The sequence below is a fragment of the Lytechinus pictus genome, chromosome 8, assembly GCF_037042905.1.
Source record: "Lytechinus pictus isolate F3 Inbred chromosome 8, Lp3.0, whole genome shotgun sequence".
NCBI lineage: Eukaryota > Metazoa > Echinodermata > Echinoidea > Temnopleuroida > Toxopneustidae > Lytechinus > Lytechinus pictus.
The window spans coordinates 14,229,826-14,245,349 of NC_087252.1; the positions used below are offsets into that span (position 1 = coordinate 14,229,826).

The 15,524-nt window shown below is 35.5% G+C and overlaps 1 protein-coding gene across 6 annotated transcripts in view; it reads left to right on the top strand.

Annotated features, from left to right (window-relative positions):
* The window catches only part of LOC129266300 (rho GTPase-activating protein 32-like), a 37,027-nt gene that overhangs the window by 17,169 nt on the left and 4,334 nt on the right, over positions 1 to 15,524 (top strand). For 3 of the 6 annotated variants that reach the window (XM_064103622.1, XM_064103624.1, XM_054904137.2), the window contains 8 exons: positions 2,827 to 2,995; positions 4,823 to 4,888; positions 9,587 to 9,736; positions 10,562 to 10,803; positions 12,323 to 12,510; positions 13,826 to 13,953; positions 14,349 to 14,556; positions 14,884 to 15,116. In XM_064103622.1, the coding sequence (XP_063959692.1) occupies positions 2,827 to 2,995; positions 4,823 to 4,888; positions 9,587 to 9,736; positions 10,562 to 10,803; positions 12,323 to 12,510; positions 13,826 to 13,953; positions 14,349 to 14,556; positions 14,884 to 15,116 (1,384 nt within the window). The remainder of the gene's footprint in view (positions 1 to 2,826; positions 2,996 to 4,822; positions 4,889 to 9,586; positions 9,737 to 10,561; positions 10,804 to 12,322; positions 12,511 to 13,825; positions 13,954 to 14,348; positions 14,557 to 14,883; positions 15,117 to 15,524) is intronic. The other 3 variants (XM_064103623.1, XM_064103626.1, XM_054904138.2) reach the window with 1 other exon arrangement.

The window sequence follows — 15,524 nt, forward strand, 5'->3', positions numbered from 1 at the left end:
TATGTACCCTTCTCAAGATGACGTGTGTTGGGTATAACCTTGCTATGTGTTCAATTCTCAAATGGCAATATCATCATTTCTCAAAATTCCAGTTTATTTTTAGGGGGTTTACTGCATGTGTCATGTGTATTGGTATTCCTAAGAAAAGAGCGTTCATCTGACAGAATGCCATGCTTATTTTGCTTTTTATAGGCCTATAACATATTTTATATCAGACTCTTTAAATACTTTGATGATATTTCGTTAAATTCTGTTCATGCCCGCCCACCACCCCACCATCACACCTTCCTACAGTATGTAGCACTGCGGCTGGGTATATTGGCAATGAATTATCACAAAGTTAATATTGATTAGTCCCTTTAATATCAAAGCAACAGTCATAGAAAAAAAAGGCTCCAAGGTCTTGAGACAGGTGAAGAACTGAAATTCCTAGGTTTTTATAGCAACGCAATGTATCTTGGCTCTCATTAAAGGAGAATGAAACTCTTGGAGCAAGTTAGCTTATGTGAAAGCAGAAAAATCAAAGAATAAGATCAACAAAACTTTGAGTAAAATAGGACTAGCAATAAAAGAGTTATGAGCATTTGAATGTCGAGATCACTAATGCTATGGAGATCCTCCTATTGGCAATGCGACCAAGATCTGTGATGTCACACACGTACAACTCTCCCATTTGGACACTGAAAATATACCCCAAAATATCTCTTTTTGCTCATTCTAATCATATGACAAACGATTCATCAATGATATAATGTTGTGAAACCTCTGTACTTGTCATCTTATAAAGAGAACACCTCACCTTGTGATAGACTCTATAAAAGTGAGAATATAAGTGAAATAAGTACTAAAGTAATGAGGGAGTTGTACGTGTGTGATATCACAGATCTTGGTCGCATTGCCGATGGGAGGATCTACATGGCACTAGTGATCTCAATATTCAAATGCTCATAACTTTCTTATTATTCATTCAATCTTCCTCAAACTTTCAACAATATGTTTCTTTGATTTTTCTCTTTGATATGGATTCAGCTGGTTTCAAGGGTTTCATTCTCCTTTAATGTATTGTATGCGCAGCACTCCTACACGAACATTAGTCACTCCGGCAGGAGCGAAGGACTCGGCGATGGATTTCGCCACCTCTGTGCTTCGGTCACGTTTTACAAGAGTGGAGCTATAGCTATTTCGTTCCATTATCAAATTACTGAATGCATCGGCTGTGCTTAAAAGATGTGCATCATGTACATTTCCGAGTTGTATGTGGAGCTTACTTGAATGTTCACATTTGTATCATGTGGAAAAGTCTCGGATCTATGTTTTGGAGATTAAGTGTGCAAAAGGAATACCGTGGACAACTCATTATTTTGATGACAATAATTGTACCTTGGATTTGATCTCTGTAGAGTAAGTAAATACAAAGTGATGGTGCATGTACATGTATGCTTATCAGGAAATACCCAGTAAAATTAAAACCTGTCCTCTATCCCTTGTTATTACAATGTTTGTTTTTTGTTTCATTCATTTCCTGTTTGTATATACTGTGGAGTGAATTATACAGGGATTCATGGTGCTTATTAAATGAATTATTTTTTTTTATTTTTTATTCATATTCTCACTTTCTTTCCGCAATCAAATGTATACATATATCTGCAAACTAGTGACCTTATTAATTTTTGTACAGTAATATATAACTGAAGTGTATAGATGAAATCTCACCCCCCCCCCTGTGCTGTCTCTATATTTCTCTTTCTTTCTCTCTCTCTTTCTCTCTTATTTACTCTCCTTGTGTATGACTCCATCTTGTCTACTCTTTCTGCTTATTGAAAAAAAATGTTTCAATTTTTTCATTATGATTAAATATTAATGCAGTTGTGGTTTCTATACATCAGTACCAATTACTTTATCTTCATGTTTATGTACGTTGGACTGTGTACGTCAATAGAAGTGCACTTGGATATATTCTAGTCAGTATGAGTAATACATCAGTTCTTGACTAATGGAGTGTAAAATCATATGAATCATCCGCCCAACCACTATACTGGTTGATCACCAAACGGGCAACACCTCATTGCAAAATAGAATTAAGAAAAAACTCTTTTCTGCATACCACAATTGAAATTATCTATCAAGGAAGGAAGACGTATAGTATACTGCTGTTGGATGTTGAATATTTGAAGCAAATGGTAGGAATTTTGAATTGAGCCAGGATGAATGAATATTAAATTTGTCATTTTATACAAACTCTAATACTTCTATTGAATCTTCATGCAAGGGGAAATCTAGATTGCAGTGCAATGTATAATGTATGGTTGTTTGTGTATACTGAAGGGTGTACTTTTCATTCTATTGTTGTAACACATTTTGTATTGCAAACAATATTAATTGATTTTTTTATCTTTTTGTCTTTATTCTTTTTTCTTTATTTTATTAATTCATTTAATTATTTTTTTTCATTATTTTTTTCATTTATTTATTTTATTCATTTATTTATTATTATTATTATTATTTTTTTTTTTTTTGGGGGGGTTAAAGTTGGGTTTGTCCATGTGTATTTTGGGCTGGTTACATTTCAATTGCATAAGTGATCTACTGTGATATATTTATTTTGTTTTTGAGAACTCTATATTACTTTAGAACCTGTACACTATAGTTTAACCATCTGAATATAGAAGTGTTTTTCCTGTATCTGTTCCTTGATTATTAAACCCATTTAGCTTTGTTAGTTAATAATTTTTCTTTCGTTCATAACGTCACAGAAATAGAAAGAATCATTGATGAAGAAAAAAAATTCTAATTAAATTCTTAATTTTCATGTTTTTTTTTCATCAGGTGGGAGACATGATCTCGGTGATTGACATGCCTCCGCCCGAGGACACGTCTTGGTGGCGCGGCAAGAATAAATTTGACGTGGGCTTCTTTCCCCGGCAATGCGTTGAGATCATCAGTGAAAAACTACCACAGGCTGTCGCTGAGAGGGTACCTAAAGGCCCCAAACCAGGTATTGAACTATCCTCTTGTTACTTTTGGAATACTAATTAAATATATGATTTTTCTTTGGAAAGCTCACCACAATTAAGAATTCAAATATCATCTTTCCCTTTTAAAAGTTTGGAGTATTCTAAAAAATGATTTTGAAGCCCAGCTCACTGCATTTTTATTTAAAAAAATATTTCACAATAGAAATTAGAATAAAGCTCTTGGTAATTATCTGAACCAAAACATTTTCAAATAGCTATATTTATGTCATAATTGTGGATTACTTGGAAGTGAAGTGCTCTGAAATTTTTTGGGGTAAGGCCAACATTTAGAAGCTGCAAAGTGACACAATTTTGGAAGTCATTGCTTTGCGTTTGTCGATGAGAGAGTTTCCCAAAAGGTCTCTTGTTTTTATGTTCAAAATGATACTTTGTAATCAGACTTTTTTTAAACTCCGATCATAACATATATCGTTCCAATGATATGTGATACTACAGCTTGCACTATTTCTAGAGGTCATTCATTCATTGAAATATCCCATTCAGATTATACACGTCATCAATGTACCTCACATTTTGTTTCACTTCCGATTTTATTTAGCTGAACTTTCAACCAACCACACTCTAGGCTTATTGGCTGTGAATTAGAGAATGAGCCCTTGAAATATGCTGCCATATTGAATGAAATAATAAAAACCACCACCAAACTTATGTTTCATTTTTAATAGAAAAAGAAAACATTTAACTGAAGAAAATCGCATGTTAAGCTCATATCATGATCACTCAGAACTTCCGACGAGTATGAGAGGAGCAGTCAGTTGTTTTTACTGACTTCTGTTATAAGCTACTGAAATATGTGTATCTGATTGGCTGAGAGCAAATTAATCATTCAAAATCACTGAAAAAGCTCTTCATGAAAAACTCCCCTCATCAATGCTTTGCAACATATAACAAGCATGAAAATCTTGATTTCAATTTCATTTTTGTTTAACAGACAGATATATTTTGAATGATTTTTTAATTCGGATGTTCTGGTTATAAAACATGTAATGTTATCTACAAGATTCATTGTGAATTACATGTATGTACTACGTGCACAGGGAATAATTTTACTTCTCAAAATAATTGCTTTAGAAGCATTTTTTTGTAGTTGTGAGAGAAAAGCTTTCAACTTTGTTATGTACATTCCTATGTTTAACAAAAATTACTGTTTACCCAGAATTTATTTTGTGTATCAGTCATAAGAAATCTGAATCAATTTGTGATGTGATACCAGGAAAATTATTCCCTGATGCTTTTCAAAATGAAAATTTAAGATTAAAATTTCAATAGATGTTCTGCTTTTTTTAATCTACAGATGTTACATTATCAAAGTTGATTTTGTTTTTAATACTTACAGCTTTTAGTTTTACTAACAATGAAATGTTTGCTAAAAAACCTGTTTTTTCCTTTATGTAATTTAGTTTCACACAAAAATCCAACTAGTTTTTTTTCTACTTGTTTAGCTTTATGTGTTCAAGTTATAGAATTAATCTTTGTTGATTACACACCCCACCCCTCTCCCCCCTCTGGTTACCCCCCTCATGTTTAGAAAAAGGTTCCCTTCACCCTTCTCCGCTCTTGTCTCTCTCTATCTCATTCTCCTTTCCTTTCTTTATTTTCATATCTTTCTCTCTTTTTCCCCTTTTCTTCTCTGTCCTTGTCTTTCTCCTTATCTAGGCCCCTCTCCTTTTCTAGGTTGAACTGACAATTGCTTATTGTACTCGTTATGATGTCATTGGAAACATTAACCATTTGTTTCTTCCCGTCTCTTTCCACCCAAATCTGATTAAACCTTGTTCTATAAATAGAAGTGATGTCATTGGAAGCATCTGGGACATGGTCTCAAACAGGGTCTACCAACACTCAAACTAGCAGTAATAATTCCCGCTTTTTCACCTCTTATCTTTTATACTCCAATGCTTGGATTTTTGTTGTGACTAAATTTATTGCTCTTCATGGCCTGCATTTTTTACTAATCCATGTGCATTTTCTTTCTGCATGAAATATGGGAGCTCGTAAGATTTTGTTAAAAGTGTTTAATAGATATTTGTTGTATAGCCTCTGCCGTGGTTAGAAAAATCTTGCTGATTGATCATGTTGGGTGGTTTTATGATTACTTGCATTGATCATTTAGAATCATTTGTAGGATTAATTGCCAAATGTGTTTCTGGGCCGAGATTTTAATCATTATTTTTTTGTAAGTTAAAGAATTTGTTGCCATCTATCTCTCAGAGCTTATCTTTCCACCAGCTGTGTAATCTGTTTTTAAAAAAGTGATCTGTGTTTTGCTAAAGAAATTATTACCCAAATTCTATTATTGAATTGGTAAGCCTTGTTGGTGCGTTGATTTTGTCATTTGTCATATGAATATATACTCTTAAAACTTGACAAAACTTGTGCCATTCAAATATTACACTATTTGCAAATTATTTCAGTAGATTTTGCTTTATCATTAAAATCAACTAAAACGGTGGCCTTTCAGAAGATTTAAACTCGGACATTTTGTTTACAAAGAAATCAACAAAAATTCTGAATTTAATATTAGAGCATAGCAATGTCTACAAAAATAAACAAAAAAATATTGGCATCAGGAGCTCTACATCTAATTGCATGACTTTAAAAAAAATAAAGTTTGCATGTAATTTAATAATGCATTTTTGTTGCTATATATTTTTGCCTGCGTTTGAAGAGAGCATATCCACCATTTATGCATTATGTTTAAATAGCATTGGTTATCTAATCCTCATGTTTATCTTGATAATATTACTTTTCATAAATGGTTTACATGCCCAAACTTAGTTTCATTTGTTCAAATTTGCTGGCCGGGCCAATCTAACACTACACCAGTTCATGTTATACTAATGATTCATAAAATTGGTGTTGCTCTAATTTTAGTCTACATACCCTCCCAAGTTTTCAAAACTAAAGTGTGGATTATATGGATCTCATATTAAAGCAGATACAAAGCAATAACGCCATCTCGAGTCCTCAACTACTCTTACCTGGCAAGTTTCCTGACCCATAATGCTAGTGTAGTCTAGTAATGTACCTACTTGAATGATAACATGCTAATTAACTACTTATACCACAATAATTATGTTACCAAGTAGCAAAACAATTACTTTTCCTCTCAAATCATTTGCCTCTCTCTACAAATACAATTATAGGTCAATTTATTCTCTGTAGTATTAGTAGATATCTGAAAACGTATATTTCAAGACTACATTTATAACACACAGTCAATGAGAGACCACACACAGCTCACTCCCCCTTTAAGCATTTTGTCACATGCGAAAAGGAATTTAGTACCAAAAGTTGTGCCATACTTGATGGGAAATTCTTAAACCCTGTATTACGATGGTCGGGTGGTCGCAAACAAGTAGTTCTCTCTCCACTTAAAGGGATGGTCCGGGCTGAAAGTATTTATAGCTTAATAAATAGAGTAGAATTCACTGAGCAAAATGCCAAAAATTTCATCAAAATCGGATAACAAATAGCAAAGTTATTGAATTCTAAAATTTAGCAATATTTTGTAAAAACAGTCGTCATGAATATTCATTAGGTGGGCTGATGATGTCACATCTCCACTTGTTCTTTTGTATTTTATTATATGAAATTAGGTTTATTTAATTTTTTTCCTCCAAGAACTAGAAAATTGGATTGACAACTGATTTAGTGCATTAGATATTTATTGCTGCAACTTATTTCATTATAAGGGAGACATATTATTCACACAAGTATGAAATAATGAAAAAAATATGATTTTATGTAAAAACATTAGAAAACGGAAAGTGGAGATGTGACATCATCCGCCCACCTAATGAATATTCATGACGACTGTTTTCACAAAATATTGCTAAACTTTAAACTTCACTAACTTTATTATTTGTTATCCGATTTTGATGAAATTTTCAGCATTTTGCTCAGTGAATTCTACTCTATGTATTAATATATAAATATTTTCAGCCCTTTAATGTTAGAGATGAAAACATTGATAGCGTGAAACATGTCTCTGCCAGGCTTATATCAACCCCAATTCATATTTTTTAGTTGCTGTTTTGCTTTTGTTAAAATTCCCTGCTCTTTGTTTTTAACCCCTGCCTACCAACTCATTTGTGTTGCCTCCTCCTCAAAGCAAAACTGACCTCCCCCCCAATAAAAAATAGGAAATCATCAAAAACATTACTTTTATCATTACAGAGTGTTGTATAAATCTGTCCCCATATGACGTTCAATATATTTTGGGAAATATTTTTCTTTTGAATACAAATCTAAGTGTTTGTAAATGTTTATTGTTTTATATGCATATTGGTTTTTCTCAGTGTGACATTTGCATTACTCTCGATTGCAGCTGTCAGTGAAAGAGCTTCCCGAGTTGTCTAATGTTTTTAATTGTTGTGTGTATTTGCTAAATGTTGTATGGATTTGACAAAAGGAAGTTCTTAGTGTTAAAAGTGGCAGTGTTTTTTTTTAATATACATGTATTTTCTCCATCTTTTATTTTTGAAAGCTGTGATCTTGACATAGGGATTTATAGTTTTGTGGTACTTTAGTGTTTCAGGTGTAGGACTTTCCTCTTATTCATCTCTCTGAACAGAAATATACATGTATGGCATGTATTGTCCAGGGATGGGGTCCAGACCGGCCTTGAGGCCACATTTTGCCGGCCTTGGGCCTAAGCCTCGGGTCGTATCCCATGCACAAAGTCTATGGAAGAAGGGTTTTCTCCTGGGGGCCGCTTCATAAAGCTATTCGTAAGTTAAGAGCGACTTTAAGAACGACTGGTGAACCTTTCTTACGTGCCAAACCATTGCCAATGAATATACCATTTACCACAAGAAAGGATCACCCGTCGTTCTTTAAGTCGCTCTTAACGAACAGCTTTATGAAACACCCACCGGGTGCCTTGTGACTCGCAACTTCTGACCTGGACTCGATCCCTGGCATTGTCTTGATACTACTTCTAATACTTTTCCTCATACATTAAAATATTACTCTTAACTTAATTGGTGTTAATATCCTATGCTGGGAAAGTCTTGCATCATGTTTTGTCTGTGTATGCAAAGTCTGGAGGGGGCGGAGTCAAATTGATTGATTGCTCCACCCTCAATATTTATTCGATTCAAATTCAAGTCATTCATCCAGTTTAAAGTTTTGAAGAACTGTTTTTTTTGTATAACATAAAACTTGCAGCTTGTGCTGTCTTGGTTATGCAAGCTGTATACTTGCGTTAACCCTGGAGCACTATCGATAAGACTCAATTTATGAATTGTCAAAGGTCAATATAAACAGGCAAAAGCACTTTCCCAGCATATGGAGTTTATTATTCATGTTTGTTTACTCAGTCTCTCTGTCTGTTTGTCTGTCTCTCCCATTTGCCATTGTACATGTAATTCTCTACATTTCCATTTTAGTTATCTAAAATTCTATTACTGTTCTAAAGTATTATTGAAAGGGTAAATGAGGACTAAAATATTGCATAAAACTTACAAATCATGACTAAACTTTCCTTCCATGTTAAAAAGGATCAACAGCCAATCAAAATAAAGGATTTTAAGTCAAAGTACTCATTTGTTATATCTAGATATCAGAAGCCTTGTTATTTTGTTTTTGTATTATAACCCTCTCTTTTCTTGTCATTGACCTTTTTCATCTTTTTTCTTCATTATTTCACTTCTCCCAATTTGTTCCTCCTTCTCCATTAAAAAAAAAAATTATTATAGATTGTTATTACTATTACTAACATTGCCATTGTCATTATTTAGCTTTAATGATAATAAGAACATCTATCAGCATTATTCTCCATTATGATTATTAAGACATCAGTGCTTTATATCTCCCCTCTCTTTTTATGCCCCCGCAGACGAAGTCCGGAGGGGGCATTAAGTGTTGCCCCTGTCCGTCCTTCCGTCCGTCCCCCCACTTGGTTTTCGCGCAATAACTCAAAAAATATTTGATGGATTTAAAAAAATTTTGTTGTGTAGGTAGATGACACCAAAATAGAGGCAAAGTTCGAATTCAGAGTCTGCAGGTCAAAGGTCACAGCTCATTAAATATGCAAGTTGGTTTCAGCGCAATAACTCGAAAAGTATTTAATGGATTTTAAACATATTTGGTGTGTAGGTAGATGACACCAAAATACAGGCTAAGTTCGAATTTGGTGTCCGCAGGTCAAAGGTCACAGCTCATTAAATATGCGAGTTTCCGCGCAATAACTCGAAAAATATTGAATGGATTTTACAATTTTTGGATGTGTAGGTAGATGACACCAAAATACAGGCTGTGTTCAAATTCAGAGTCCGGAGGTCAAAGGTCACAGCTCATTGGTTCAAAGGTCTTAATTATATTGGTTTCTGCACGATTTTAAGTTTAATCATATTGAATGAATTTCTGATCGCGTTAAGAGGGGGCATCTGTGTCCTTTGGACTCGTCAAATTTCTAGTCTTTCTCTCTCTCTCCCTCTTTTTTTCTCTCTCACCATCTCTTATTTTCCGTTCACTTTTTAACAGTTCTTTTTTTTCCAGTGTAAAACTAGTTGCTCATAACACTATGTTCTTTTATTCCCCCGCAGTGTTGAGGAAACATGGCAAGCTCATTACATTCCTTCGTTCCTTCATTCTGGAGAGACCTACGAGGAGAAGGTTAAAACAGAGTGGTATCTTGAAGGAAAGGGTGTTTGGATGCGATCTAGGAGAACATCTGCTCAACACGGGCACTGATGGTGAGGCCGAACAAAAGAAATGGGGCATAAGACTTATTATGTGACACGTTGATAGATCCTTGTCATTTGATTGGTTGTTTGATATTGATCATTTAGCCCATTCAACAATGACGTCATCTATGGTGCAATTTTAGATCAATTCATTGTGCAATTTTGGATCCATAAAGCGCTTGTCCATTGCATGCTCGCCGGGACTATGGCACTACACATGAAAATATCATCTTTGCAGCATCTATAACTGCAACATGTATGTACATACGACAATCAAAAGATGGCGCTTCATCAGCTGCATGCTCTTTTGCACCCAAATTCATGACAAGAATCTATTTTAAGTGTCATGTGGAGCAAATTATGATTTTTTTTTAAGTGTGTGCGATGGACAGAATACTGCATTTATTGAAAAATTAAATGATCTATTCAAGTTGGTTACACCCCGTTGAATGGGGCGTTTCATCTTTCACCTCATGAAATATTCTCTCCAATTTCATTACCTTTTTTATGGTTGAAAAAAGAAAAAAAAATAGACAAAATTGAAAATTAGTGTTTTTTCGCGCATTTATCATATTTAATTTAGTGATTTATTAAATATTTTTTCTAATAAAAAAAAAATATTCTACATGAATTTAATGGCCATAGGATCGATATCAATTACCTGTTCGAAGAACCCCACTCTCCCCCGACCCCCCCCCCAAAAAGAAATCAAATGGTCCTTTTAATTTCTCAATTTTCAGGGGTCTATATGATCAAAATTTTGTGGATGAATATATTCTATTCAGCTATCTCTAAAGGTATTGATTCTTTCTCCCCTTCTTTTCCAATACTTAGTTCCCTCTGTTGTGCAAGATTGCTGTCATTTCATTGAGCAGTATGGTATATGTGACGGCATATACCGGTTGTCGGGCGTGGCTTCTAATGTCCAGTACCTTCGGGATCAGTTTGACAGCGAGACCACGCCCAATCTTGATGAGTATAAGAAGGATATTCACTGTGTGTCGTCTGTATGTAAGCTGTACTTCAGGGAGTTACCCAATCCTCTACTAACGTATCAACTCTACCAGAAGTTTGAGGTAATTAGAAAGTAATATTACACATCTTTGAGGGCATTTGTAGTGAATATATCATTAACCATTATACACGTTTAGATTGTGTGTCATCTGTGTGTGAACGCTCTACTTCAGGGACTTACCCAATCCTCTATTAAAATACCAACTCTACCAGAAGTTTAAGGTAATTAGAATGTAATAATGCACACCATCAAGGGTATTAGTAATTATATACACATTTGGACTGCATCATTAGTATGTAAGCTATACTTCACAGAGTTACCCAATCTCTTATTAAGCTACCGACTCTACAAGAAAGTTGACTTAATTGAAAAGTAATATGCCCATCTTAGAGGGCATTAGTAATAAATATACCATTACTGTAAAGCACATTTGGACTGTGTGTCACCATTGTGTAAGCTCTACTTTAGGGAGTTACCAAATCCTCTGTAAACCTACCAACACCACCAGAAATGTGCGGTAATGAGAAAGTAATAATGCACACCATATAGGGCATTAGCAATAAATATACCATTACCATTCATGTTTGGACTGTGTGTCATCCGTTTGTAAGGTCTACTTAAGGGAGTTCCACAATCCCCTGATAACCTACCAACTCTTCCAGAAGTTTGAGGAAATTAAAATGTAATAATATACACCAATGAGGGAATTAGCAATAAATATAACATTATACACAGTTGGACTGTGTGTAATCATTATGTAAGCTCTACATCAGGGAGTTACTCAATTCTCTATTAAATACCAACTCTACTGTAAGTTTGATTAGGTAATTAGATAGTAATAATGCACACGATTGAGGGAATTAGCAATAAATATAACATTATACAAGGTTGGATTGTGTATCATCAATAAGTAAGCTCTACTTCGGGGAGTTACCCAATCTGTTACCTTCCAACTCTACCTCAAGTTTGAGGTAATTAGAAAGTAATAGTACACATCTTTGAAGGCATTAGTAATACTATTACCACTACCCTAATACGCATTTGGACTGTTTCAAAGTTACGTTGTTCATGTATTGTTACGATAATTCCCAAGCAAAATGATGGGAATTATTTGTTTGATAAGCTATTGATGTGGATTCTGGTTATCCTTCGCAAAAGATATTTTGTTCTCAAGGGCCCGTATTCTGATAGCACGTTTAACTTAAACTCAGGTTTAAAGTTGTGGTTTAAGTATGGATAGCCAATTGTTACATAGATCACTAACAGTAGAGATATCATACTTTAGCTCATTTGGCTCTCAAATCATTCATAATTCTCTAGGAAGTATAAATAGATGATTGACTTCACCATCGATGAATCAGAAAAGAACACAGTAAACATAAGAGATATACAACATAATAACTATTTTGATACTTTTGGCTTTCCATACTTAAACCACAACTTTAAACCTGAGTTTAAGTTAAACCTGCTATCAGAATACAGGCCAAGGGGTTTATAAGAATGCATGGGTAAAAAATACCCCCCCCCACCTAAAAAAAAAAGCCCCAAACTGAATTGATCTATGCTTTTTGTGTTTGTAGGAGGCTGCTATGTCAGGGGAAGAGAATCGACTGATGAAGATGCACGACACGGTGCAGCAGCTCCCACCGCCACACTACCGAACCCTCCAGTTCCTCATCCGTCATCTCTCCTACATGTCATCCTTCAACGCCGAGACCAGTATGAACATCAAGAACCTCGCGATTGTATGGGCACCAAACCTGCTCAGGTAATGCTTGTGATGCTCTGGGGGGGGGGGGGTGTTCATGGAAGTTGTCAGCTCCGACAGTTGCCATAGTAACAGTCGGAGGCCAGAGCTTCTCAGCCAATCAAACCAGCGTTTCATTAAAGGATTTGTCGGCCGTTTTTATCCAACAAGTCCCAATTTAACTGACAGTTACCATAGTATTAAACAGTGCTTCTCAGCCAATCAAAATAAAAAAAGTTGTCAGATCTGACAACTTGTTACATGAAAATGTTGAAATACTCCCTGGGATTTCACTGACACTGACAGTGCTGACAATTTAGTTGGTGCTGACGAATTTCATGATAATGCATTTGAGGAGAAACTAGTGTGGATGGATAAAGGATAATTGGAAAATTTGTTATGAATTTATTGTTTGAAGGTGATTATGCTCATGATGCAATGATCATAGTTGTAATACTGTAGTTAATGATCAAGAGGAAACGTAAGAGGATAATGATGATGGAGATAATGAATAATAGTGGTGAATAGCTAGGTGGTAATGATGAGATTAATGATTTGAATGAGGGATATGCTATGACATGGTTTTCAAGCTTTCTTGCCAAAGATATAATGGCAAGGTACTTCTCTTCTTACTGTGAGATCTCAATCATGCTAACTACCATTCTGCGCCACATCAAGGTTCACTGCTCAGAAACCATTGAGATTACAAATAACTCACCTGAGTAGTTCGGTGACACAACATTTGCTCTGGCGACAATTGCTTCGGGCCTTAATTCGTCAAAGATATAGGGTTAGGGTTGCAATAGGGTTTTTATGTCAGGTGTAGGGTTTGGTTTGGGATAGGGTATAGTGTTAAGCCAGGGTTGAAGTTGGTCATTCCATTAGTGAGTGGAATTTACAGCAGAGCAATTGTCACCAGAGGAAATGTCATGGAACCACTTGTTCGATATCATTGGTTTGGATGGTTCAGCATCTCTCCAAGAAACGTGCTCGTGACATTCTTATACTGTTTTTGCCGCAAAGCTGTAGATCAGCCTTCATAGCAACCTTCGCTACTCCTCTGTCGTAACAGACCATAGGGAGACGAGAAAATGGCTGTCAGCAGTTCAAGAAGCATTTGAAGAACCTTTTATTTTGTTATTTTGAACGTGGACTATTTTATATTGCTCAACTGTTCTGTTTGAAATGTTATCACTGTTGAGTAACCAAGATGTATATGTACAGTAGTAGGACAAATTGTGAAGCACTTTGTGAACTGCAAGGAAAAGGCTCTCTACCTAACACTGGGAAAGGATTGAAGAAGACTATTCTCATTTAATTTCTTTCATACATGTAGGTCAAAGGACATCGAGACGGGTTCGTGTGCAGCATTCATGGAAATCAAAGTTCAAGCCACGGTTGTAGAGTACCTAGTCAAGCACTGTGATCTCATCTTTAATGATAAACTCTTTCCAGATGTCCCAGGTAAGAAAAACTGAAGGAAATGTGGAATTAATTGTACAGCTTTGGAAACAGTTAACCGGTATTAGAACATACTGTAAATGGGCCTTGACAAGTGGTTTATTCAATTTTTCCTAAAATGTATATGTGACCAGTCACCCCAAAACCCAAAAGGTTCTCTGTAAATAGCTCAAATTTTAATTCGGTCTTCAAAAGTAAAAACTTAGAAAATCAGCTTATCTGAAAGAGGAAATCATCTTTTTCATAATGTCAAAATTTAAAGTTGTGAAGTTAATTAAAAGACGCATATTTTTATTTTTATTTATTTGTGCAAACGCTTGGTGGTCATTTATTAGATTCTGTTCGATCTCAATTTGACATCGTATCCATGACTGTCATTTATCTTCAATCCCCAACAGGTATCGGTCAGGAGATGCAACGCCCTAAATCCCTGGTCCTGTCCACCCCTACGAAGCTCCTCTCCTTGGAAGAGGCCAGGGCGAGGTCGTCGTCTCAAGGGAATGATGGAGGAGATAAGGAGGAGAAACCCAAGTTCATTGAGGTCGGTGGAGGGCCGGCAGCTTTACCCAAGCAGTACCATACAGTCATAGATCTACCTCCAGAAAGGTAAAGAGAATGATTTACGTTGTGTATTTGGTCCAGGGGTTAATCAAAACCCTTAAAGTCTGTCTCGTTTTGGTAAATTCCCCCAAAGGCATCTGTCACTATTCCAATGCTGTTGTAGATTACATGATTGAATATGCCCTAAAGCTACAATGGTATTGATGTATTTGGATTGATGACGATGATGATGATCCTATCTTTTAACTTCCAGGGCCATGGGGTAATAATGCTTCTGAAAAGTGGCAAAAAGATGCTATGATAAATGTATCAAGCACCGTACATAAGTACTATTATCGTTATTACTTTACAAGTGTTCTGATTTCTCCCTAGCCGCAAGAGATTCTCTGCTTCCAAGGCCAAGAAGTCACCAGGATGGAAGGCTTTCTTCTCAAGATCGACAGGAAAGGAGGTCAAACGGAAGATGTCCCACGACGTCCCCGGCTCGTTGCGGGTACCTGCAGCCAAACACTTTGGTTCCAGGGCCCATCGGACTAGCCTTCGATCCGTCAAGAGTGCAGAATCGCTCTCCTCAGCCGAGTCGGCTACAGAGCTCCAACACCAAGGCAAGTTTAGCAATATCCATGGTGAACTGTTCGTTGTTAACAATATCCTAAATATGATGCCAGATTTCAGCACTTCATTCCCTAAGCATTATGCTTAGTACATAATTGCATTAAAAAATAGGATTTTAGTTTTATCTGCATGTGAAAATTAGCCCAAAATTTGAAATTAGAGAATGGCAGAAATTACAAAAGAAGCAATTTCATTTGATTAGCACTTTGAATTTGGGACATTGATTATCAGTTGATTTATTGTATTTTCTGTAAGGTAATATTATGCTAATCCTATCATGAAAGTTTATCTGTGTTGAAATAACAATAAGTGGAGCTTTTGATCTCAACACAAGAAAAAAAGCTCGCTGAGGAAGGTTGTTGTCATTAAATTTTTTTTCGAGAATACAGATTTTTTGT